We start from the raw sequence: 27,707 nt of genomic DNA on the forward strand, positions 1-27,707 counted from the left end.
ATTTTTGATAGAGTAGTTATAACCCACAAATAATGACATATTCATGTGGAGATAGGGATAAATCAATTTCACCGCTAACTTATGAGGACCGAAAAACTCCATTAAATTCAGTTTTTTAGGTCGACAACAACTCCTACTCTAATCCTTCGAGATATGGTTCACTTCCATTCTTTGTCTGATCCATTGCCAGCTATAACCGCTGCACCACCTTTGCATCTGACACCAACAACGACCTTTTTCCATTGTGCCTAATCCATGAATTATGTTTCTTGATCCATTATTGCATGTATAGCTTATTGTTTGAAGTTTATTATATTTCAAATTAACATATAATGTGCACCATAGCATCTATTCATCCAGAAAATAGTTGGAAATCACTTCCATTCTTGGTCCGATGCATTGTTAGCGATGACAGTCGCACCACTTCTGTCACCGGCAACAATCTTCTTCGTTATGTCCGACCATTTCTCAATGAACTAGTTATTTGAAGTTTGTTTTGCAAACATGTCATGTGCAATATGGAGCATCTATTCATCATAAAATGAATTTCCATTGTTTTCTATATGAGTCTAAATTTGTGATTACCACATGTCAATCTTTGTCTTTGGGGAACCCTAAGCCGCTCTTGTATGTTGCGACATATGACATAACTTTTTCTTTCCTATATTATGCAATATAATCCAAGGACATCGTGGTATTGATCAAATAAGTTAGATCCAATAATGAGAAATTCTTTGTTTATAGTATATAGTTATTACACTGTCCATATGCTCTGTACGTGATTAATCCAACATATTGATATTCGCTTGCGTCATTAAGTTTCATAGATAATGAATCCAATAAACTTTATGATATAATTGAAAACATTTGCAAATACAATTAATCGTTGCAATAATTAAATATATTAAAAAAAATGACGACTGAGAATGTAACTTTTGGCGTGCCTTCTTATTTGGCAAACTAATTAAGGCATCGTGGAAAACTATTTGTCGTTTCTATTTTGGTATATAAATTGAAAAATAGTGTTGTCATGATATTAATTTATCAAAATTATGTAAAACCAAAGTCATTTCTAATTAATACAGTAATAACAGTGGGCTTTATGGATTTGGTGAAATTTTAAAAAGTTGGCTTTATAGATCATAGAGTTACAAGCCCAATAACAGCAGAGCCCCATAAGCTCATTCCAACAGGTCCATCAATATAAATCAAGATTAATCTAGAACTCATATTTAATTATTTATAGTATCTAAGTATGATTTACTGAAAAAAATTAAGTACTACTCCCTCCGTTCTATAGTAATAGAGACGTTTTTTTTTACACGGAGATTAAGAAAAATTGTGTTAGGTGAGTTAAAGTAAATGAGAGTAAAGTGAAAAATGAAAAAGGTAGAGAGATGAAGAGAGAATAGAGTAAGAGAGAGTAAAGTAGGTGTGGAAAAATGTGTTGACTTTTACTAAAAAAGGAAATGACTATATTACTATGGAACGTACCAAAATAGCAAAATAACTCTATTACTATGGGACGGAGTGAGTACTAATGTCTACAGTTTTCACTTTATTAAAATGTCTACAGTTTTCAGCATTTTCACAAGATGTGCCTCACTATACAAAATTCAATGACAAAAAATTGATTCATTTCGCGTATGAAGTGTTTTTTTTATCAACGCATAAAATAATGTTGTTTAGCAAAAATTATCCACAAAATTAAAGAAAACTCGAAATTGGGAATACCAACACTAGTATTATTAACTCTTCATATTTTTTTTTCTCAAGAAAGTCGTTTCATGAATTGAGTGGCAGTTTTATACAGCAAGATAATTTTTACGAGACAAACAAAAAATTGGAGACATTTAATGGACAAAATTAAAATATGAGATAATTTTTCTATATACGCTTAAAACTTTAGACATGAAACACTATAAATTACTAGCAAAAACCAGTTTCTAGGGCATTTTATATGAATGTTTTATTTAAAAAATGAATTATTGATATGTTGTTAAAATATTATTGTTCGTTACCACTAATCGTAAGTAATGTTTTAAGATAAAACACTTTTATTCTGGTGGAGGGTATTATTGGAAACATATATTAAAAACAAAATGAAAAACATTTTGCCCTCTCGACTGAAATACAACTGCAAATTTCACTCAGCCGCTTTAAGAAAAATTTAACCGGCGCTTCATCGGAAGAGAGATGGCTATCACGAAGGAGCAGCTCCTTACTCGTTTACAGGTTCATTTTTATCTTCTAATTATTGGTCGTACTCTTCAATTATTGCAATGGGGCGAAACTTGTGTTCTGGCCAGTTTATGATGCAGACGATATTTCACATTGAATTGGAATTTTGTTTTTTTTTTTTTCGTATGCTTTTATGCTCGCGCAGTAATATGAAGTTAATTCGAGGACGGAGCTTGATCTTGTTTATATGCTTTTTAGTAAATGTAGCGTCGCGGTAGAATCAGCTGTTTATTGATTCACTTGAGCTGATTAATGATATCAAATGCAGCCGTGGAGCTGGATGATTAATTTGATTTTTCCAGTTTACGTGCTCTTGAGGATACTGGATGATTAATTGAAACTAAATCGTTTGTTAATTGTGCTAAATTAGTTAAAGGATGTTAGTTTATGGAAAAATACGTTTGTTATCAGAAATTGAACAATTTGTAAGACATGAATTTTCTGCAGTAGGTATTTTGTTTAATTTATCCAGTGTATTGACTATTAAACAGCTGCAGATAATCTGCAGGGTTATTATTTGCGTCTATTCTGGAAATACTGCTTTGAAGTTAGGAAACTTGAAACATTACTGCTTAGTTTTTAATCTCGTTGCTACTTTATCTTCAGGAGCTTCAAATAGGTTTCTCCCAGTATGAGCATCCTGTTGTATTGACAGTGGAAGCACAGGTAACAGACCGTTGAAGCTATTCATTTGTATATCGAATTTTCTAATTTGACGTGATCTTGTTGTTTGCACCAGGCGAAATATGTTGGGAACGAGAAAGGTGCACTGAGCAAGAATTTGTTCTTGAAGGTTAGATAGTGATGATAAATGCTTAATTTTTCGTTCTTGCTTATTTATATCAAAGTCTTCAATGTTTGCTCTCTGTTATAATCAGGACAAGAAACAGAGATACTATATTGTTTCTGCTTTGGCGGACACGAAGGTGGATCTGAAAGGTATATATGATTTTTTTCACCGATTTTCCACATGTTTCTCATAGGCTCATTGCTATGTTATGTTCCATAAAGTTTGGTGTCTGAAGATAAGGAACTTTGTAATGTCAATTTACTAATTCATGTTGGACTCTCAATTTGAACCACACAGTTCTGTCTCAGAGACTTGGTCTGGGGAAAGGAGGTGTAAGAATGGCTCCAGAAGAGGCACTTTCAGAGATTCTTCACGTATGTCTGTCTTCTTTTATTGATGATGTTATTAACAGACTTATTTGAATAGTGAGATTCTTTTTTTAACTATCACTAGATTTTATGTGAATTATACTTAATACAGCTAGATTTTTTTCCAAGGGAATAATATCCTTAAATCTAGTTCTGTTAGCTCACACTACTATTTGCTGGTTGATTAAAGTTATCTAAGTTTTTCTTGATTTCTATGAACTCATTATGAGCATTTAGTATTTTACTATTTTTTGTATGTGAATATCAGTTCACACTTGGGAGCAAATCAAGTCGTGATCAACTATTCTATATTTTATTATGTAAATTGAGGGGGCATTTTGCACCGAAGGAGATATGAAATGTGCCAAATTTAGCTATCATACAGTGTTTTCAAGAAAATTATATCGAAAAGAATTTTTTTGAGGTAGTCAAGTTTAACTATTGATTTTTCATTGAAGTGATAATTTTTATGATATTACATTCTTTTTAATAAATAACGTCTATTTTTTTAAAAAAAAATTAGTTTCCCTAGGGAGTAGGGGCATACATTTTCTTGCTGTGTCGCTGAGTAGGATATTCATCTAAATATCTTGATGCACTTACTGATTCTAATGATAAATTGGCTTATAGCTATTTGCATTTATTTTATTGTAATAGGTGCCCCTTGGTTGTGTTACACCCTTTGCACTTGTGAATGAATCGGCCAGGTACATTTCATTTTGTTTTTTTGGGCTCATCAATGTATGAAAAGTTCTTACTGCATTTCTCTGGAATATGAAATTGCATATTGAAATAGTTCCTTTTTGCTTTTGTGAAGGAATGTGTCTTTGTTGTTAGATAAAGGATTTAAAAGTCAAGAACGCTGTTTCTTCCATCCATTGTCAAATGACATGTCAATTGGTAAGTGATAATAATATTTATATTATTTTGAGTTGAATAAGGTTCTTGCTTGTACACATTGGATTTTGAGAACTGGATCACCAAAAGAGGAACTGTCCAGAGAATTTTCACACATGCAGTATATGGAGTGTTTTGCTGGAAATAATAGGGGAGTATTTGGAGAATTGAGTCTTTGATTGTTCAAGGAAGAGGCTGAAAATCAAATTTGTGATGTGGGGTGCAGGAGTGAGGATTTTTTGTTAAAAATCTATCGACTGGAATGTAATGCTTGTATAATAGGATATGCTAGATGAGTTTCTGCGCATTTCTAATAATAAAATCCATAATAAAAAAGGTAAATTTCACTTTCTAGCCCAAAGTATGCATGTATTGTTTGTTTTGAATTTCCCACACTTAAGAAAAATTAGTACTCCCTCCGTCCCATAGAAATAGGCCATATTTCCTTTTTCGTCCGTCCCATACAAATAGTCCATATCCATTTATGGAAACCCCTTTCCCCTTTTCTCCTTCTTTTTCCTTTATCATTTATGGACCCCACTATCCACTACACAATTTCAACTACTTTTTCTCATTCTCTCTTACTTTACCAATTGCATATTAAAACTCGTGCCAACCCCAAATGGCCTATTTCTATGGGACAGAGGAGTACTAATTACTAAGTAAATGTTAGATTCGAATTCTGGGACCTGCCACTTTCCTGGAACTGAAGTTATGTTGGTGACTGGGAATCTGCTTGGAAATTGTAGAAAATAGAATTCTAATGCCTCTGCATATTTTTGATTGTCAGTAGGACTTTTTTGGTACTGGATAAGTGCGCCTATCCTGTAATCAAAGTGAATTATTTGCTACTAGTCTATCGTTATCAAAACTATAGAATATTTAGGATAAAACATGCTTACTTTGAGCTAGAAAGTGATATCTACCTTTTAAAACTACACAGATAAAGAAATCAAGAAAGATAAGACATTTACCAGCATAGGCTTCGGTATCCCTCAATGTGCTTATCCATAATAGTTCAATAGCACTGTCAAAGCATCTGCAGCCTAAAACTTCGAATAATCCTAACATTTGATCTCAAGATCTTGTCTCTTAACACTTTTTATTTGCTCAACAGCTCTAAATGCCCATGATCTTGACAAGTTTCTGAATTCTATTGGAAAACCCCCTGCATATGTTGATCTGGAGGTAATATTTTGTTAATTTGACATTTGCTTACTTTCTCACTATTATTATTCATGTTGAACTTTGGGGCGGTTTTCACAGGCTACCCCTACTGTAGGGAAGGATCAACCTCCAGATCTAGCTGGTCTTGTCCCATCTGATTCACCAGTCTCAGCCGATCCTCTTGTAAAACAGGAATCTTCTAAAGGTCTGGAGAAAAATCACACATCCTCAGATAAGCAACCAGTAATTGCCGCAGGTATATTTTCTGCCGCATCTTTACTTTTTGGTTAAAATATGCTGTATGAGTTCAACCTTTTACGATTATGTACTCAGGTTATGTTCTAAGGTTTACACTTCACTATCATGGATCAGGTTAATATATTTGGTACACATCTTAGCAATATGCACGGAATCAGCTTATATCAAGTACCTTTTTGAATAACTAACAGAATCACTTAACGATAAATATGGTAGGCCTAATGATTAATATGTTTGGCTGTATAAGGGGATATTTTTATTTATGAAGTGAGTTAATGTGAGTGTGTTTTTTGATGGGAAGCTGTTGATCTTTGATTGAATACAAGATGCACAATTTCCTTTTAGATCCGCAAGGGGAGTTTCTTTCTTTCATTCTTTTTTTCTTATTCTTCTCACTTCTCCTTTAAGGCCGTGTATAGCGAATGAAGCATGAAAGTTGATATCTAATTCTTAATTTTATATAGGGGCGAAACCTGCAAAACCATCCAATACTTCTACAAAGGAGAAACCATCTGGCCCGGTAAACACGTCGATCACTTACGCTGACCCTAATAAATTTGTTGAAGAGATTCTGGAACAGACTAGAACCATAGTTCTCTCAGAGGTCAGTTAAAATTGTCTTCTTAATGTGTTAGTAAAGGATGCGTCTGTGCATCTAACCATATTCCACTACAGATAAAGGAGGAGGAGAACATAGAGAAATATCGGGAGCAACTTGCAACTATTGTTTCTAACAATATAAGCAAACAACTTAGCATTGAGCTGAAGAACCTTGCTGTGAGTGTCAAATATCCTCAGATTCCTGTTACATATATATAACTCTAATTTATGCACTGATAGCTTTCAAGCGCGAAGTGGTTCGATTGATTTATAATTGCATACAAATTGTTGCAGATAATATTCAAGAACACAGCATATACAGAAGGCTTCAAAGCTGGTATTCATCATCAGCCGAAGAGAATGTAAAGTTGTCCTCATTTACAGAAAATGCATAGAAACCAATTATCAGAGGAAAAGTTAACTGGTGAAATATGAACAGAAATGTTTGGTTTCATTTTTTTGTATGCAATTCGACTCGAGTGATGTGATTATTTAATCAGATATATGACACAATTCTTAATTTTAAGTTTCCTGTTGCCTTCTATAATACATCATCACTACTGATCTTGAACATTCATCTTGTGTCTCTTTGCTGTGTGCTCTACATTATATTACACCTCCATGATTCAGCTGCTGAATACAGGTAGATATAACTAATTTCATGTCAGTAGAATCGACAGTTTGATGTCCATGTGTACAGTTTTCTTTGCAGTCCGTTCTTAGTTTAGTTCAATTCTCACCCTGGTGATGTCTGGCCCCATCTCCACGCGGGCGAAGTGGCCGATATCTGGAGCGGAACGGCCACATCCCTGCCATCCGCCTCAGCAGTGGGAACCTCCTATCTTCAACATGAATTTGGATGGATTCACCTTCACAACTTTGGTTATGAATCTCGACTTCATGACGGCATACTGGGCAAGAATTATGGAGCCTCAGCCATGGAACAATGCAGTCAGAATGAAAGATATGTTTGCATGGTAACTGTCTTGCTTCCAACCCTACTTCTAATTCTTCCTTGCAAACTGGGCATTCCGTGTCTGTCTCCAGATGTGTTTGTGCAATTTTAATTGTTGGAATAGCATCAATAGCTGAATCTGGAGCTGGTGGCGGGCCGGGCCTGTCGTTCTGAGTTATCTCCTCGATGAGCCCTTGCAGTCCCAGCCCGTTGAAGTAGTTTCTAGGGTCTGCTCCCTGTGGGATTAGCCTTTCCCTCGGCCTGTTTCTGTTTGCAGGGATACGGCCAGTGGGCCGGAGAACAATCCAGTTTCTGGGCCGGGCTATAATCCCTCTTTCCGGACCCCAATCGTCACCGCCCTCCTCATCAATCGAACGCCTCCTCCTTCGGAACCAGCTTCGGTGTCCTGCCTCTTCCGGCTCCCTATAACGTCGTCTTTGCCGCCCAAGTCCCCGCGTTTGGCCCGTAAGTGAGTGAGGATCAATCATGAGGGCCAGCGCTTCGACAATTCGTGCCTCCGGTGAGGGATCGAATGCGGTGATTTCAAGAATGGGTTGGGGCCTCGCCAAGTCGACTTCGTAGAGAAATTGGCCATAGCAACGGGGGCAGACGGTACTGGATGGGTATTCGGACACGGTCCAGACTGTTCGATGACACTGGTAACACCAGTAGAGTTTTTCGGACGATGCATCGTTGCCGTTGGCTCTTGGAGGGCTCAAAGACATGGATTGTCTGTAATATAATTATGCAGAAAATGGAAAGATAGCTGAAATAGGAGATGCATGGGTTAAATATATGGGATTAAGAAAGAGTATTGTTGAGTGTAAGGGAAAAAGGATGGCTTATTAAAGCTGCATGAAGAGATTCCCACTTTGTTTCTGCTTCTTAAGAAAGTAAAGCATTACAAAGAAGATGGAAGTCCTCTTGTCTGCTTTGAGGTGTGAATATAATAAGGACTCGTTTGATAAAAAAGATGGGATATGAGAAGATATATAAAACAAGATAATAAATACGGGCTTCATGTCAAGATATGCAAAGATATGATTTTTTCCGTTGTTGTTTGATAGAAAAGAAATTATCTAAATTTGTATTGTATATTAAATAACAATGCTTAACTTGACAAATTGGCAGGATACATAAACATAGTTAATATTATAATTTTGGTAAGATTGGATAGAGCCTTGTCTTATATTGGGCTTTGAGTTAAGGTTAATTATGATATCAAACAATTGGAAATGTCCATATATAATTCTCAATTTTGGTATTACTAACTTATCAAACACGCCTATTGAAGGGTATACCATCGGATCAATGCGGATTTAGCAAAAAACTTGAGGGGGTTTAGTAGTTTGTAGTTAGCATTAAAAATTATTAATTATATCTTAATAATTCGTAATTACTACTTCCTCTGTTCTATCATAGTTGAGTCATTTTCTTTTATTTTGGAAATTTTTTTTATAGTTGAATTATTTCTCTATATGATAATAATCAACTTACTTATCTTTTTCTACTTCATTCTCTTTTTTCACTCTATTCTATCAATTTTATTCACTTATCTACTTTTTCTCATTTTTTACTTTTCTCCCTCTATTTAATATAATAAACATTTTTTAATTCTTTGTGTCAAAAGGAAATACCTCAACTATGGCAGAATGGAGAAAGTACTATTTAGCAGGGAGTAGTATTAATTTAGTTATATCCCAAGACTTTCTTGAGGGCCTAATTATCCGTGGTTATCTTTGATTTATGGAAGAAGAATATGTCAAAAAATGGGTCCTCTTATATTACATATAATATCATAATTCAAAATTAAAACAAAATCTACACTCTTAAATTTTAAAATGAATGGATGAGATTAAATCTCACAAATATCAATAAATAGATAAATATCAATAAAGGAGTAAGATCGTCATTTAGTTAACATATTATAATTTTCATGGTTTTTTATTATATCAATATAGTGCATTATAAATATAACACAGTGACATGAAAATCTCAACACAAGTATCAGAAAATATCAACATAGTTTTATTGATATTGTACATGCATAATATTGAGATTGTTTGATGCATTTATTAATAAAAATCTGTTTATCAACGTATACGAAAACTGAAATAAAAATGATCAAATTTCACCATTCGAACGTCGTTAGAACATATGCAATTGAGATCTCGTTAAAATTCTTATAAAATTATCTTTAATTTGATATATTTTTTGTGAAAAAATAATTTAAATCGAGAGAATTACGCAAATTTAAAATTTTGAGATGATTTTGAAGAGAAAAAGTAGTTAGTTTTAACTACTCCATCTGTCTCATAAAAGTTGAGTCACTTCATTTTTTTCACAAGTTTCGAAAAAATTAAAATAAATAGTTAAAATAGATAATTAGTAAAATAATATCGAGAATAACGTGATCACCCCTGTCAAACAGACATTGTTTCAACAAACTTTTGAAATTACTTTCCAATAAAGTGAAAAAAGAAAACCACTTTTTTTTCTTGTTTATTCACTTCACAAGGTAAATTACTTTCACCAAAATAATGCAAATCATGTTTATTGATTACAGTAATAATTAGTCCAGGTTGGCCTTTCAACTTGTATCACGAAGTGTGGTGTTCGATCCCTGGTACTTTCCATATGTGTTAGGGAGAATTTGAATATTGAACAAAACGGATAATCTGAAAGTCGTGAAGATATCACTTTCAGATCAAATCAATTTCGGTGGTTCTACCAAAATATTTGATCGGATAAAATTCAGAAGATTTCAGAACTATAATATGTTGATATTCGAGAGTGTTTTGAACCAGAAGAATCGATCAGATTTTGAAGAAGACGAACCAGTGCACCTGCTGATGAAACAGTGCATCTGTTGGGAAAATAACCGAAAATAACTAATTTTCAAAAGGTTTCCGAAATTGCAAATTAGTCCTTTGACTTTCAGAAATTACATTTTCGGATGAATTTCTTATACAGACTTATATGATGTCTCATTACGACAATACTTATCGATCAAGTTAATCCAATTACACTAAAATATCCAACAATATGTATCTTTAATATCCAGCGTCGACATTCTTTGTGAGTTTCAACTTCACAACTAAAGAATCTTGCTTCTTATAATATGTCTTTGTGAGTTTCAACATTCTTTGCAAACGATCCCAGTAGGAGATTTTAAGAAATTATGAATAATAATAATTATGTCTTTTGTCTAGTCTCCTTTATATAGAGTTATGATAGGCCAATGATGGGCCGGATTAGGGATCTATAGAGTTATGATGGGCCAGATATCCATTAATTAATTAAAGTCTGCTATGGACTAAATTAATTAACATCTTATTTACTCCAAGAGTTAGACTCAGTAAGAAACACTTATTTATTATTCATGGAATAATTAAATTCCAACTGGCCAGTTTTCCGAATAATAAAACCTTGTTGACTCAACAAGAAACACTTATTTATTATTCATGGAATAATTAAATTCCAACTGGCCAGTTTTTCTAGAATAATAAAACCTTGTTTCGAGCTCCTCCTGGGGACATTATCAAACCAGACTCACCAGGCGCGTGATTCAATATTATAGCAATCCTAGCACCGTTAGACATTAATTACCACTACCTCAAGATATCAGGATTATTGAGTTGCGAAAAACCCGTAGTTTATCAAGACCTGGTCTTTCAGTAGATAACATAAAGACACTTCTTGGTGTTAGATCCATTCAGTGCTATACCACACCAATGTCATCGCGATATGTAGGCAAAATCTATCTAGGTTGTGAAATTCTTATTTCTCTTTTGCAAAACATTGCATAGAATCGACCGTAGTTATTTTAAAGTGGACGACGCCCACAACCAGTCTACTAAGCAAAAGACTTAGGCTTTGTTTGCTTCTTATATATTTAAATATTTGTAAAACATCTTAAAAATGCACAAGCAAACACAATGTAATAATAATATTGATTCTATTCTTGCGAAACTTGCTCGAATAATACTTAATCAGGTTAAAAGTGGATTATAGAATTTTTGAATACAAACAACATTCTATCCGTGCTCGAAACATGCTTTTCAATATACCAAACCTAACTGTAATTAATTATATTTATATACACACAAATCCAAATAAAATATTAAAAATGTCATCTAATATTATTTTATTTAAAAGATACAATTGTACTTCTTTGCAATTTTTTATTTCACGGTAGAAACGAAACCTATCCTATCTTTATGAGAACGAGTTTGTAGGGTCTTAGATGTTGGTCATCGTAATTGATATTGATAAGGCTAATTTCATGCATTGGTTATAGGATAAATTCTGTAATTTCTTGGGTCTAACAAAGTTTTATAAGCCAGGTGTGTAGAGAAAACGCCAGCCCCAGGAAGAAAGAAGGGATTACCTGAAGGAAGAAGCTGGCGGGAAAAAGTGAGCAGAAAAAGGGAAGAGTTTACTAGACGAAGGAGCATCCATGAGGAGGGCAAAATGGGAAACATTAGGAAGAGTCTAGAAGCTCCGCCCCTTATAAATAAGAGCACGCGTTCAACATGAAGGCAGTCCTCCTTTTGCATCATCAGCTCTTAGCTTAGCTTTTCCATTTCTCTCCACACACACTTTTAGGGGAATCATCTTAGGGGTTCACGTCTCAGTTCAGTCGTTGTGTAACACCGTCTCCACGGGAGGCGAAGATACAATCCTTTATTTGCTTTTGTTTGTGTTTCGGATTTCCCGAGTCTTCGGTGTTCGAAGCTCGGTCGTGTTTTGCTACTTTCTCGTTGGATATTGTGTATTTTGCTATGAGATTTGCTACTATGGTTTCGGTTATATTATTGTTGCATTATCTGTTTGTTTTTGGTGGATATTGTTGATTAATCTGAGGTGGAGTTTGAATTGCATGGAGATTTGTAGTTGATCGGTTGAATCTGGTTGAACTTGCGAAGATCGGAGATGGAAATTGTGTTGGATTGTTGTGGATGGCTTGAATCCGGAGTGGATGAAGCATCCGGCGTGTAGATCTGTTCGTGTTTGCATGGTTGTGATATTTTAATTCTGTTTACTTGTTTACCTCGTCTAGTAATCGTAGATCTGCTTAGTTTCAGTAGTTCTTTGTGTTAATCGGTTTAATTTCATTTGCCCTGTTTCGATCCTTGCTTTGCTCTGTTTTTCATCTGTTATTTCGTGATAAAAGTTAGAGAAGATGATGTCGCTATTAGTTAGTCCTTTAGTTGGTTAATCTGCAGCTTTTTTCCGTCGTACTATGTCGTTTAGGGAAATGGTCCCCACATGCTACGCTTTCCTGTGTCTAGGTTAGTTTAGGAAGCCGTTTACCCCGTCTAGTAGTAATTTCAAGCTCATTTGGTCACTATTATGCATGTTCTGTTATCTCTGCCTAGATCTAGCTGTTAGGATAGGACATTTCATTTCCAGAGTCTAGGAATTAAATCTCAACCCCGAGGTAATTGCGTGGCAGCAGCCAAAAAATAGTTTCCAGGTCTTTTAACATGTTTACTTACGCATGTCTCTGTGGATTCGATCCCTGCTTCCTTGTACTAATCTTTTTAGCATAGCAGGTTGAGGGTTTTGAAGGGAAAAGGAAATGATTGTGTGCCCAACGACAAGTAACCCGAGGATTCTCTGAGTTCCTAGACCTAGTGTCTAGTGGATACTCAGGGAAGTTCCATTTTACAAAACAACACACAACACTCTCACATTCGCTCTTCAGATATTATCATTGGTTTTCAAGAATTAAAGAAATAGAAGATGACTACTCGAACTGCGATGGAGTTGGAATGCGGATGGATTTGTAGACTTACTTCACATCTATAGATTTATATAATGATAGTATTGGTTAAGTTTATAAGTGCATCTAAATATAATAATGGAAATCGAACTAGTTTTTTTTTATTACCAATTATCGATTATTGTTAATAATATGACAAGATTTATATTACCTTTAATTTGATATTCTTGTATAATTAGTAATTTCATTTATAATCTATATTTTTGTACTATCATATTTATTGATCTCTATAATTATATATCCATGCATATACTGATATTTATTTTGGTCGAATTACACAATTCATATAAATTAGTGATATTTATACTTTCCTATGTTTCCAATCAATGACTAAGATCTCAACAGTACATTTTAATCTTATAGACATCAGCAGCTAGTTAAAACTTTCCTTAAAATATACCTGCATCCTTCTTTCTAAGTTTTTGACTAAGGTAGAAAAAGTTTCTAAAACTTAAAATCCCTTCCTCACATAATAAAAGTCACATTTTGTCATTTCAGTTCGTCCTATAATAAGAATCACATTTCATTTACCATAAATGGTAAGTAGATCCAACATTCCACTTACTCACTTCATTCACATTCTATTATAAAACTAATACTCTCTCCGTCCGCGATTAGGAGTCCTGATCACTTTTGCGCACCCATTTTATAAAAATGATAAAAAATAGTTGAAGTGGAGAAATGGTAAAGTAAAATAGAGAATAATGTTGAGAAGACTTTTGTCAACATTATTCTCCCTCTTACTTTACCATTTATCCACTTTAACTATTTTTTATGATTTTTGTAAAACGGGTGTGCAAAAGTGACCGGGACTCCTAATCGCGGACCGAGGGAGTATAAAATAGTGGACCTTATATTCTACTAATTTTTCCAATCCACCATTCTTTACATTTCTTAAAATCCGTGTTTACACTAAATGTGACTCCTATTGTGGGACAGAGGGAGTACTACCTTTTATTCATGAGGTGTTGTACTTCTTTACGACACCGTATTGATACAAAATTCAGTTGAAAAATTGAAAACTTGCGGATATAATAATTTGGAGTTTTGGACTTGGAATTATTGTAAGATGGAAAGATAACTATAGGACTTGCTTATAGATTTAATTTGGGTGAATACTACTTGTGTTTAAGAGTGTACTATGTTTTAGTATTTAATTTTATATACTAGCATAAATTATGAATGCACCTGAAATGATATTTGTGAAATTTTGGTTACTAAATAAAAACAAAAAAAGTATAAAAAAGTCAAGCTTAGCTATGAGCGGCTAAGGTCACAAATGCAACAAACTAAATCACCCAAACCAAAAATATACGCATCATCAAATGCACTCCAAATCTCGAGAATTGGTATTTGTAAATGGATATGGAGATGTACAATTCACACCATAAAAGTTTATTTACTAAAATTGTAGTACTATATAAATATTGCAAGCACCGTCTATTTATAATTGCTGAATTTATTTACGGAGAGGAAATAACTTTGGGCGGATAAAAATTTCTAAATAGTTTGCCTAAATGATTTTTTTTTACATAAAATTGTATATAAGATTAATACTTGTTTGGATTGAGTATTATAGTGGTAGTATGTTTTAGCATTTGAAGAAGTAGCTATCTTTTAAAATTCAGGAGACATGCTTTTATTTCTAACTTAATAGCAATCAAATGTTTATATTTCATAGCCCAATAGCAAAATAAAGTAGCAGAACTGGGCTTGCATCTTTAGCCCATTTTCTTTACTATAGATCAAATTTCTCTTTTTTTCATTTGCATGGTTGAAGATGTTATAATAAAAATATGTCTAGACTCATTTTCCATGTTTTTATTGTTCACCCTTGTTGGTTGTTGTGATGTGCTTCCCTTCTCGATGATTGTAGCGTTCTTGCTATCGAGTTCTATATCTCGGTGTTTTTGTTTTGTTTCAGTTGGGCCCCTTTTGCTGTGTAGGTAGACGGTAGAGCTTGTTGATGTCGTACGTTGTCTTTAGGTGTTGTCAATTTTTAGTGTTCCGTATATGTTAACGAGGATCCCCATGTTTAGTGGAGTATGTCTGTTATAAGAAAAAGTAGTAATAGTAGTAATACTACTACTATTTTTACTATGACTAACCCAAAAATACAAAAGCACACTTGATCAAATCTAGACTAATTTTAGGCCCAACATATTTTATTTTCTAGAGAAGTTTTTACAAAAAAAGAATAGAAAAACAGAGTGAATGTTCCGTTGCGGAGGCAGGCCATTTATTCTTCAATAACTCAAATAAAAGTTAAATTATATAGTACTACAGTCTTAGTGAAACACAGGAACTGAATGTGTATTAATTAATGGATTTGGTCAATGATTTCTGTGTTATATATATACAGTATCAGAAACCTAACGTTACATTCTACAAAATCATCACATGGTTTTTGCAGTACAACATACTGCCATTAATGTTTTGTGTCAAATTCACAACCAAATACAACATAATATTTCAATGAAGCTTTTCTTCCTCATATCAGTTGACCAATATCATAGTTATATTCCAATTTTTATACATGCATACAAATTACTAGAGAAATATATTATGCGTCAAGAACATAATTATATATTGTATGCAATCAAGATTTAATTTTTTTAATTAAATGATTTAAGATATCAATTTATTGATTGAAGTTGAAAGCGAAGTAATTTACAAAGAGGCCGGCCGTTGCTAACATTGATTTGATAAGTAGTATATTTATATTGAAGTAGCATTATATTAATATTTAAATATTATGGAGGGTGATTATGCCCTCGAGTTTAACTTTCACGGAAATAAATGTATTAATTTAGTTGTAAATTTCAACACTTATCTTATCTGCTTCAAACAGTCAAAAGTTGCATGATTGAACTTACTTTAGTTCGATTAGATAGTTTTATATTTTATTGGGTGTATAATTATTCATGACTTAACAAAATTCTACTATTCGTATCAAGGTTTAGCGGTACATATAGTTAATTTATTCACAACCTTTTCCAGCCTTAGAAATGTAATAATATGGAAAATTCACATATTTTAACACCATCAAAACAATATATAATGTCGTTCTTTTATGTATTTTTAAGAAAATATAAAAAACTATAGAGAAAAATGATGTCATTTTTATGAGTAATTGTGTCTCGAATTTGAAGATAGCAACTTGACACGTTACATGTGAATTTCGATGTTAACTGGACTATTCATAAAGAGAAATTCACCATCGTCCATAAATCTATATAGTAGAAGTAGATTCCTAAAATTATATCATAGATCTCCCACTTAATAACAACTAGATTATAAGATAAATGTATCATTACACACTACTACATCCTATCCATACAAAACAATAGTAAAAGTCAATATAAATATTTAATGATACAATCATGCAAACCTAAAAATATACTAATGGTAATCTTAGGTAATTAGATGGTAATCAAGAAGATGATTTTTGTGACACCTTCATTAAATAGAATCAAAATCTAGTAGACCGACATTTGTTTTAAAGTCAAAAAGTTGGACTGTATTAGGTGACTTACCCTCAGTTACCAAATTATTTGATGGAGATATTATTCATCTAGATCCATTATCTTTGCCACTTTTATTAGGTCAGATTCATAAACTTTTGGACTTTTCAAATATTTGAAAAATACATTCAAAATTTTCAAATACAATTAATGAGATAAGAAAATAAAAGTCACTTTAGATGTTTGCATTTACTGAACCGTTTGGGAAGTTTCAATTTTAATACTACTAGAGAATGGAGACGACATAAATGAGAGTTATAATTCAATATCAAAGTCTACTTAGAATAAACAAATAGCTAGAAAAAATAGATAATCTTTATATCAAAATTGGGATAAATATTTAAAAAAATTGTAAATATTAATAATTTCGGATTAATCCTGTAACTTTAAAATTGATTGATGATCAATTGAGCATCCTAAATATTTAAAATTTTGAAGTGGCCCATCATTCCCCAACCCCATTATAGAAAGAATAATGAAAGTGTGGTTTGATATTAACAAAACCATAGTCCATAATGATTTTGTTGGCTTAAAATAAATGGTCCAATGTCATCATCAATGACCTCTTCTAAAGAGATCTTAGTACAGCAAATTGATAACAATGTTTTTTTAGTTTAAAATTGACATAAAATGGTCAATCTAAGCATGATAAATATTATCAATAAAACAAAAAAGATGACGATGTAGCCTACTTCTCGATTTTTTCGAAACTTTTAAAATCACTTGGCGCCAGCTTTTGTAGTTCGTGATTTTGATATTTAATCAATTAATTAGAACACATATATACGTGTATATAAATTATAAACTATCGAGAAAGCATGATTGTAGTATTTCAAATTACATTTGAACATGTAATTTGTATTTGCAATTAAATTGTTTTATAAAATACTATATAGCATTAATTATATGTGTACATATTTATACATTTATTTGTCACCTTTCAACTATCACGAGTTTTAATAATTTGATGAACTTAATTTATTGAAATAATCCTACTTAATTGATAAAATATGTTGCCAGCGAGTTTCGCACCAAACAATGACATATGCTATTATAAATATTGAGATACAGAATATTAAAATGCTAGATACATATTACATCTTAATGACTTTTTGTTATTTTAATTTTATATTTTCATAAAAGCTTAATTTACATAAATTGTATTACTAGTAGTATTTTTTAAAGGTAATCATAGTATTAGTAAAGGACGATAAATGCTATTAGAAAACTTTGTTGTCGAAGTGTTTACGAATTATGGTAACGTCACTACAATAAAAAAAATATTATTAATGAAATTAAAAATACTAATTTATGTTTCTAAATAATATGATTAATGCTTTAAAAAATATCCTTATTGTAAATGCTCCAATTAAAATTAGAGGAGCATCTAGAAATATGCAAAAAATTAAATTAATCTCTCCTTGTTATGGAAAACTTTCTTTTGCATCCTAAATTATTGTTATTTAAAAAAAAAAATTCAAATGCTTCTCAATTTTTATATCCTTAAAAAAGCAAATTTTTTTAAATGCGTCAGAAGAAAGAAATGGTATATTAATTGATTGATATATATGATGTAACATTATAGTATTTGCATTGGTCCATACAAGATGAATGAATAAAATAATTTACAAGTGGAATGATGGATAAGTAGGCCCATCGAGGAAGGCAAGAACTGCAACAAATTTATAATAATGTTCCTAACTTTTAAGCCGTTGCATTATTACGCTTAGCTAATAATAATGTCTCTGCCGATTGATTTAATTTACAAAATTTGAGGCATAATAATTGATTATTGATACATGGAATGTATTGTCTCGATTTATGCCACTATTTATAAAGTAGAGCTGGTAAATATACTATGCATGTCTCGATCAGTGATAATGTCACAATAACAAATATTAGGATGAGGCAAAACTTTTTTTAAAAGGAAAATATATATTGATTTTATTCATTATCTTTGGCAGCCAAATTCATCACCTATTATCGATCAACCATATATACTTACCAAATTTTGATACTATTGTGCCCATGATCCAATTATTGAAGGGCTTAAATTTAAATTTCTTTTGGAAATCAAAATGATCAGTCAGATTTAGAAAAGTATAAAAAAAAAGATAAAAGTCTCATTTGGAAATTGACCAGATCCTAGATTCAATAAATGCACAAATAAACAATTAAAAGCACCTCTCTAGATAATGTGAATTTCCAGAATTTGAACCCCAAAAAGGGTGCATTGGATTTACTATTTTAATTAGAAATTCGAAACTATTTTTAATGTGAAGACACATACTGCACGACATTACACGCAGAAGAATAAATTCAATTTAAATGTTTAGTCTACCACAAAATTGATGTAGTCCTTGTTACAATATTTTTTTCAGTGACTATGATTTCGTTATATTTTTTAATTAATTGGTTTGTTATTGGTTCATTTTGTATTGCAATTAATGAAATAATTCTAATTGATTAGTTATTTTTTTTATTGTTGATTTTGTTCTAAAATGCTTATATACTGTTCTCCAAATATTTTCTCAAACCATTTCCTCTTTTATAAACAAAACTACGTTTTTCATGCAACCACGAAACTATTGAATTTTTTTATTTGATGAAGTTTCCTAGCCAAATTATTTAATTGATGGAGTTTCCTAGCCACATAAATTTTATTACTCCCTCCGTCCCGGATAATTAGTCCCAGTTTTCTATTTCGGTCTGTCCCACATAATTTGTCCCATTTCACTTTTACCATTTTTGGTAGTAGACCCCATATTCCACTAACTCATTCCTACTCACATATTATTATAAAACTAATATATAAAGGTAGGACCCACATTCCACTAACTTTTTCAACCCACTTTTCATTACAATTCTTAAAACTCGTGTCCGGTCAAAGTGACCCGAATTATCCGGGATGGTAAGAGTATAAAATTGTGATGTACGTAATCGAGATCGTCTTAGTTAATTAAAGAAAATATTAACTATTGAAGGACAAGATCAATATTTCATTTCGTCATTTTTCAAAATTCCCTTCAATTATTTTTTAATATAAAAAATTATCAAAGTAAATTAATAAGATTGCGTGAAAAAATATTTTTGTGTTAGATGACTATATATGTAGTTTTGCATTCATGCATACATATCATAATATATATACCTTAATTTATTCATGATTTCGATTTTGACGAATTTGGTTGGATTCACAGTTTGTGATTGTGCCATTTTAATAAACTTTATTCTTATATAGTATAGTTAATTATATATCTTCATTTTATACACTCGATGAGCCATACATATTGATATAGCATCTTATGCAACACATTAAACGATAAATACTAGTATGTTATAATTTGTGGATTGTAAATACTATATTAATTTATTGGATTCTGTGTGAGTGAATGATATAATTAATTATAAAACCTATGCCCATATAACATCTAAATCCTAAACTTATCAAACACAAATCAGTGCCAATTAATGCAATATCACACTATCCAAGCAAATTCCATAACCAAATCATACATCACAACACCAGTCAAAGAAGCAAATTAGAAAATTATGTAACTATAAAACAAATAATAAATTAATCCCAGTACACAGTGCTTTAAATTTAATCCACTGGTTTGCCTTTGCAAGTGCATGTGGGGGGTGGTTGGTTTGTTCTTGGATGTATAAAACAAATTAATTTAACAATAAGATTTAAATCTAGGGTTCAAGATTGCTAAAAAGCAAATAAAAGAAAGAAAGAAAAAGAACAGAAGAATCTGAAATAGGCTTAGACTACAAAATTAAGAAGCAAAAACTTTTTCCCCTTTTTCTCACTTAAAAAAAATATTAACATGAAAACAGAAGCATGCATTGAAGAAGAAAAAAAAGTTGGAACTTTTTTTTAAAAATAAATATAAACCCCACAGCTACTACTATGCATGTGGTTGGATTATAACAATGACAAGATATGCTTGCCATTATATCTCCAACTTGATATCAAAAGGCACATGATACTTTTTCCAATTGTTTAATGAAACAATATTGGATACATCATGTGAGAAAAGTTCTATGTTTTTGGTCTATTCTTTTGCAAAAAAAAAAATGGATGTAATGAAAAGGTAACAATAATATTTTTTGGAGTCTTGTATAAGAATTTTCACACTACTAAATTATTAGTAATTACAAATATATCGTATTGTCAATAGCATGATACAAGTTTTTATGTTGATATTTTGATTCAAGGTGGTGAACAATTTGTCAAGATCATTTTTCTTATGAGGTGGTAACCAGTAAGAAATTGTTTGTCACAATCTGATAATATATTTTGTTTGTCAAATCTCATAATATACGCATTGGTGTACACAATTCAAGAGGTTAAGAGGCTTTTATAGAGTTATCGATTTCTTCGTAAATTGTAATGCAAAAGTCTCTTTTGATATGTTACTTTCGAATAAATTTTATTCTATATCAATATTTTACATGCGTTCGCACCTGAATACGTTAGGAATTTTTAGAGAATGCTCGACCTTCAAATTGTAATTTTACATGCTTTCGCACCTGAATACGCTAGGAATTTTTAGAGAATGCTCGACCTTCAAATTGTAATATTTTGATATGAGAATTGTAAGTAAAAAAAAAAATCCAAGGTCAACTTTTTGGTTTTGAAAAAATTGACCGAGATTCAATGTGCATTTTGAGTTGGGAAAACTAATTTATGCTTTGTGAATTTATGGTTAGGAGTCCTTATATGAGAGAGGGAAATTGACTAAAAACCTCTAAAATTGACTAAGGTAAGAATCAAAATATTACACTTGAACTTGAAAGCTTTTCTCAAATACTCCATCAGTCCACAACCAACAATTTCAAGACTTCAAATCAATAATTATTCACACTTCATTTTTGATAAATTTCTCACAACTCATTGCCCTAAATCCTAATACATTTTCTTAATTACAACTTGCATACAATCCACTATTTTTGTTTACATCTACACCTACTTCTTCCCCATGTCATAATAGTGTTTATTTAACTTCAATATTTCCGTTCTCTACTTTATCATTTTTATAAATTTCCACTACTACGAAAAAAGTAATAAACGACATTTTCTTGCTATTAATTTGGAATTCCCTCATTCGCACGTATGACAAATCTAACAAAACATAGCATGTATTTGTTGAAGGAATATAAAAGGGAAAAATAGTAATAACGCATAATTATCTCTAAAAGGGCAAAAGTTGGGGATAGAAAAAAAATGGAGTGCACTTTCCCTTCAAAGACAAGTTTTTTATTTTTGAGGTCTCCACCCTTTTCCCCTGTTTTTTCCATTCTCAAAAAACTAATTACTCTCCTCCAATACTACATTTTCAGACATAAAAAGATTGTGTCAAAAACAAATAATGTTTGCTGCTTCTTGAATCAACATCTTCACCAATAGAAAACACAGCACACCACATGGTCCATGTAGATAAGATGCTAATGTAATAATAATAGTAAATGATGCTGTACTATAGCAGTTGCCCAACACACAATAATCCAATTTCAACCCCACTAAAAGTGGGGGACATGCTCATATAATGTAGTAGGGGTAATATATTTATATCTATATATGATAAGAACACATAGCCTGTAAATGTAAATCAGAAACCAGCAACTTTTCTTGCAAATTTTGGCTACAATTAGACATGAAGGCTTGGATTCAGCAGAGAGACATATATGTGCACTATCTAGGAGTATACATGATGATCTATGTACATGTTACACAATGGTTAACCAAATCTCAACCACTGGGGTTGGCTTTCAGCCTTTCACCAGGGTGCCGGGGTTCGTTCGTTATGGAAATTCAGTAGTAGTAAGCTTACATTTACCACTTAGATCTCACAAGTTAGTATCACAAAATCTTCCATCCATCCTGTTCTGAACAGCTTTGATTGCAGCGACCCTGGCCGCGGTGGCAGCCCTGTTCGCAGCCACCACAGCCTTGTTCACTTGCTCATCAACCCGGCGGAGGTGGATTGCATTCTCTGCAGTTTTCCTAGCAGCCTGCATACATGAGTTCATTCAATAAGAGTGTTGAACTTGCGACAGTAAACAAAAGGGCCTAATATTTTGGTAGAAAAGAGTCTGTGTTATTCACCTGAACTGCTCGAAGAACTGCATCAGAGAGCGGGGGAAGGGGGATCTTGAGATTGCCATTATCCCATTCTCCACATCTGGCTTCACCATTTCGGAAAGTGTACATTCCGTAGCCCTGCTTCTGGCCCTCGTGCCACGACCCTTCGTAGAAATGGCCGTTGGCGAAGTGATAGACCCCAAAGCCATGAATTTTATCTCCAAAGTACTCACCGGCGTACCTATCTCCATTCCTGTAACGCAACATCAGCCTAATCAGCATGACAAGTCCTCTTCCCCACAGATAAAAGGATACTGTATGTGTTGTTGTAGCATTTAATGAAAGTTAAGTCCTATCAATTCAATGATTCATTAAGAGCAAGATTACCAAATCCATAATTTGTAAGTATTCAACTTCACTAATCATCAGGTAGAGAGAGTCTTAAATGTATCAATCCTTACAAGAACAGATTCTCCAAAAAAAGCAAAAATCTTGACATCAACATACAGAGATTTCATAAATTCAACAGATCAATCTATCATCCAAATAATCAAACAAGATAAAACACTTCATCTCCAAGCAAACAAAGACATCTTCATCACCAAATTCAAACATCACATCCACATCAAATCTCACAAAATCAACCAATTCTAAGAAATCACAAAAGCTCCAAGAAAAAAATCAAACCCCTCTACCTGAAATGGTAGTATCCAAGGCCATGCTTAACAGCAAACTTGAACTCGCCGACATAGCAGCTCCCATCGCCACAAGTCTGCGCTCCAACACCATGACTCTGCCCATTGCACCACTCTCCAGCATAAGAATCCCCTGTGTAAAACTTATACACTCCATATCCATGGCGCAAACCCTGCCGATACTGCCCTCTGTACCTACTCCCTCTCGCCCAGCTCTCAATCCCATAACCATCATATTTCCCATCAATCCAATCCCCTTCATACCTCCCATTCACAAAGTAATTGTACACTCCACTCCCATTGCAAGTCCCCTTATGAAACTCCCCTTCGTAGAAATCGCCATTGCTGTAAAACTCCACACCTTCCCTAACAATCTTCCTACTGCTCCTCTCCTTCCTAATTCCCTTCCCCCTCTCTAAACCCTCCGATTCAGCCTCGCCGATGAACCATTGCACAGGCTTCGAGTGAGTCCTCGACGAAAAACACGAGAACCCTAACCTCTTACAACACTCATCACAATTTTGCTTCAAAAAACCGAAATTCCTACTCACTAAACCCTTATTCCTCGACAAAAAAAACAGCAAAACCGCCACGAAAATCAAAGCTAAAAGTAAATTCTCCGAGGTCGCTAAATCGTCGGAATTGAAGAAGGCGAAGAGCGTGTAGAGAAATAGGAGGAATGCGGCGGCGAGCGGCGCCCCCGCCGCCGCGCGGGAGGGGGAATTCGATCGGAGAGGCGGCGGGCGGCTATGGGGCTTCTGCTCCTCGAGATCCTCGGCGTCGGAATCGGGCGCGATCTCGGTGACGGAGGACAGGCTGTGGATGGAGGAGCGGATGGTGGGGGATGAGCGGAGGAGTGAGGAATTCGTGCGAGTGAGGCTCTTCTTCTCCATTTTGCGATCTTCGCTCTCCAATTTCATCCTCCGCCGTCCGATTAGGGCAGCCAATTCCTGTAGCGCGATAGGCGAATCGTGTGCTGCGACGCCGGTTTCATCTCCGGTGAGGGCGAGGGCGGAGGAAGCAGCGGAGCAAGCGCGCTGGTTTTAATTTTTTTTTAGAGAGAGAAAGCGTGTATCACTGTGTGTGTGAGAGAGAGAGAGAGAGAGAGAGCAGTTATGTTTTGGCAATTCCAATTTGGGTTTATTGTGGGGAAGTTGTATTTATATGTGGCGAAAAAGGCGAGGAGGGTGTGGGCCCCGCTTAGCGTGACGTGGACCGTGAACGAGGGATCTAACGGGTCAATGATGGTCTTCGAGTCTTGGCCGTGCGATTGCCGATCTCCCGGTATTCAACGGTGGCGTAGAGCCGTCGGATCAATATTCTCTTCCTTGAGTGTGTGTGTGTATTTATAAATAAATGTATGTATCGTATCGGGTGACGTCAGGTTGGCACGTGCGACTGAAAAGAAATTTTGAAGGGAATAACTTTTTTAAGATTTGGAATTGTTAACAGAAAAAGAAAAGGAACTCGTAATTTTTCTGTGTTTGTAATTTGTAATCGTATTAGGCAATTTTTAAATAATTATTTTGGTTAAATTTTGATCTATTTGAAAATTGTAAAAATTAGTAAAAAATTATAATTTAGTCAAATTTTGATATATAGGAGTATAACTTATAAAGCATACATGATTTTACCCTAGAAATAAATTATTATCAATTTATAAATGAACAATTTTACCTCTATTTGGTTAAAAACGTCATCAATATGATACATGTGGTAGGCAGACGTATTTTTTTTATGGGATATAAGAGCAAATCTGAATTTCATAATTTTTTCATCAATATGTTCTTAGTTTTATTTAATAGTTATAGATTTCTTTATTAGTTATTTTTTGCATGTAAGTAATGATTAATTTGGAATTTGTAGCAATAATGACATTGGCTGATTGTGCTTTTGCAATAATGATTAAGATAAAGAGTACGTAATTATATATCTGGAACACCCGTCAGAGCATCTCCAAGAGTACGTAATTATATATCTGGAACACCCGTTAGAGCATCTCCAAGGAAGAAGGTATATAGAAAATGTACATCATGTATTTATTTTTTTAATAAGTGAAATATACCATTTTAAAAAGTAATATATTCCAAAGGGAAAAGGTATATAGAAAGGTAAATTATTTTTTAAATATAAAATAATAGTACAAAATGCATTAAAAAACATAAAAGGTAATATCTTCTCAAATACATTTCCCCTTGGTGAAGGGCTTTTCATATGGGCAAATATGGTGGTTATAAGATTTTACCTCTTCAATAATAGGGAGGTAAAGATATCTCTTCAAAATGGGAAAATGTATAATACCTCTTCATTTACCTCTAAGAGCAACTCTAAGGGGAGGGTAAATGAGAAGGTAAAGCATGATAACTACCAAATTTACCTCTTTTTTATGGAAAAATATTCTACAAGGGAGAAGGTAAATGGGGAGGTATTATACCTTTTCTCATTTTGAGGAGGCAGGGGCGGAGGGAGGATGGCCCCCCCGGCCATGGTCCCCCCACTAATTTTTTAAAAAAGCTAGGGGTATTTTAGTATTTTCACATTAATTATAATTATAATATATAAAATTATAGATAAATTTTAGCAAAATTATACTCTATAAATCGTTTCCTCTTAATTAGTTTTCTCCTTCTGTAGCGTAATCTGAAATCTAGTTATCTAAAAGTAGGTATATTTTAAAACTCAAATATAATTCAATTGATTTTTCTATATATGTTGTTTTTTTGTTTGACTGCAATATTTATGTAAATTGAGATCTAAATAATTATATTCAAGCTCTAAATTGGTACACATAAAATTCAAATGGGGAGAAAGAAGATAGCTTATGTAATTCAATGGCTACGGCGGTTTTGTGTTGGAAGTTTAACTCCTATTCTTAATTTGATGTGTATGTATTTAGGGATGTCAATTCAACCCGAAACCCGTGGGCCGGCCAGAACAACCCGGTAATATGAGCGGGTTAGGGCTGCAATTTTATTACCCGAATACAAAACGGGCTAAACGGATTGACCCGAATGGGTTGGTGGGTTAAATGGGTTAGCCCGAACGGGTTGCGGGTCGGCCCGATGGGTTGTGGGTTTTAATTATAAAATTATTAAATTTTAGGGGTTTTTTATATTTTTGAATCCTCAATCTTCATTCTACACAATCATTAGTCTTATTCAATCTTCATTCTACACTTTTTTACTCGATCCCACAATATTAGCTTTCAAGTTCCATCTCAACTCATTATTGCACCGTCCCATCATCTGCTACTAGTGTCTTACCACCACCAAAGCCAATCAAGACAAACTTAAGAACTAACCCATCAAAATCTTAATATATTTATCATTTTAATAATGATTCATGTAAGATATGATTTTTAATTTTCATAAAGAATTAGTTACGAACAATGCCATAATAATGACATGAACACAATCTTTAATTTATATTGTAGTTGATCGAGATGAAAGACTTATTTTCAAGTATTATTGAAGAAAACTATGAAAATTTGAAAATTTTAAATGATTCTAAACTAAAAAGAAAAAAGTATCTAAAATTTAAAATCATTTTATAGAAGAAAAATTTGATACAAGAGATTATTTTCGAAAGCTTTTAGGCCCGAATAGCTCGATGAGTTAGCCCAAAACCCGACGAGTTAGGGTTAGGGTTGAAAATTTATGACCCGAAAAAATCATAACCCGAACGACCCGCACCCAAGGCGACCCGAGTGGGTTGGCCCGAACCCGAACGGGTTAGCCTGATTGACATCTCTATATGTATTACTTCCTCCGTCCGCAAATAAGAGCCCCGTTTTTCCATTTTAGTCCGTCCGCAAATAGGAGTCCCGGTTCATAATTACCATAAATGGTAAAGAGGCCCCACATTCCACCAACTCATTCCACTCACACATCATTTAAAACTAATATATACAAGTGAGACTCCTATTCCACTAACTTTCTTCCACCCACTTTTCATAACATTTCTTAAAACCCGTGCCGGAAACAAATGAGACTCCTATTCGCGGACGGAGGGAGTAATAGTTTTACATATTTGATTTGTGACAACAACATTTTAGATTTGAGCATATTGTATATTTTGTTTACTCTTTATTCTTTTAGTTGTGAAGCATAAGATGAACTTTATCCTTTTTTTGTGTATGATTTATATTTTGCAAACTTAATCAGTGTTGACTATTTTTGTAGGTATATGGATCGTTATTTTAAGAAACTTTCTTCTTTTGATTCTTCATCAGTTGAATGGTTGCTTAGTTCCTTATATGAAAATGATGTGTTTGTTAAAGTTACCAATGAACTATTATGCAGCGATTTTAGAAGATGAAGAATAGAAGACAAAT

The 27,707-nt window shown here is 33.3% G+C and overlaps 3 protein-coding genes across 3 annotated transcripts; 1 reads left to right on the top strand and 2 right to left on the bottom strand.

Annotated features, from left to right (window-relative positions):
* Nucleotides 1-2,104: 2,104 nt before the first annotated feature.
* LOC125203236 lies at nt 2,105-6,847 on the top strand. The gene is made up of 12 exons (XM_048101548.1): nt 2,105-2,235; nt 2,848-2,907; nt 2,981-3,034; nt 3,120-3,180; nt 3,329-3,405; nt 4,057-4,106; nt 4,217-4,299; nt 5,414-5,484; nt 5,563-5,719; nt 6,186-6,325; nt 6,397-6,498; nt 6,616-6,847. Exons 1-12 carry the CDS (start codon nt 2,197-2,199, stop codon nt 6,685-6,687), a joined length of 966 nt encoding a protein of 321 aa, XP_047957505.1. The 5' UTR covers nt 2,105-2,196; the 3' UTR covers nt 6,688-6,847.
* A 119-nt stretch (nt 6,848-6,966) lies between these two features.
* On the bottom strand, nt 6,967-8,098 carry LOC125203237 (E3 ubiquitin-protein ligase RZF1-like). The gene has a single exon (XM_048101549.1). It carries the CDS (start codon nt 7,999-8,001, stop codon nt 7,051-7,053), a length of 951 nt encoding a protein of 316 aa, XP_047957506.1. The 5' UTR covers nt 8,002-8,098; the 3' UTR covers nt 6,967-7,050.
* Nucleotides 8,099-22,202: 14,104 nt separating this feature from the next.
* Nucleotides 22,203-24,466, bottom strand: LOC125203103. Its single transcript, XM_048101391.1, has 3 exons — nt 23,375-24,466; nt 22,704-22,932; nt 22,203-22,609 (listed from the first exon to the last, which is right to left on the bottom strand). Exons 1-3 carry the CDS (start codon nt 24,292-24,294, stop codon nt 22,445-22,447), a joined length of 1,314 nt encoding a protein of 437 aa, XP_047957348.1. The 5' UTR covers nt 24,295-24,466; the 3' UTR covers nt 22,203-22,444.
* Between the last annotated feature and the right edge of the window lie 3,241 nt (nt 24,467-27,707).

This window comes from Salvia hispanica, chromosome 2 (assembly GCF_023119035.1).
Source record: "Salvia hispanica cultivar TCC Black 2014 chromosome 2, UniMelb_Shisp_WGS_1.0, whole genome shotgun sequence".
Classification (NCBI taxonomy): domain Eukaryota; kingdom Viridiplantae; phylum Streptophyta; class Magnoliopsida; order Lamiales; family Lamiaceae; genus Salvia; species Salvia hispanica.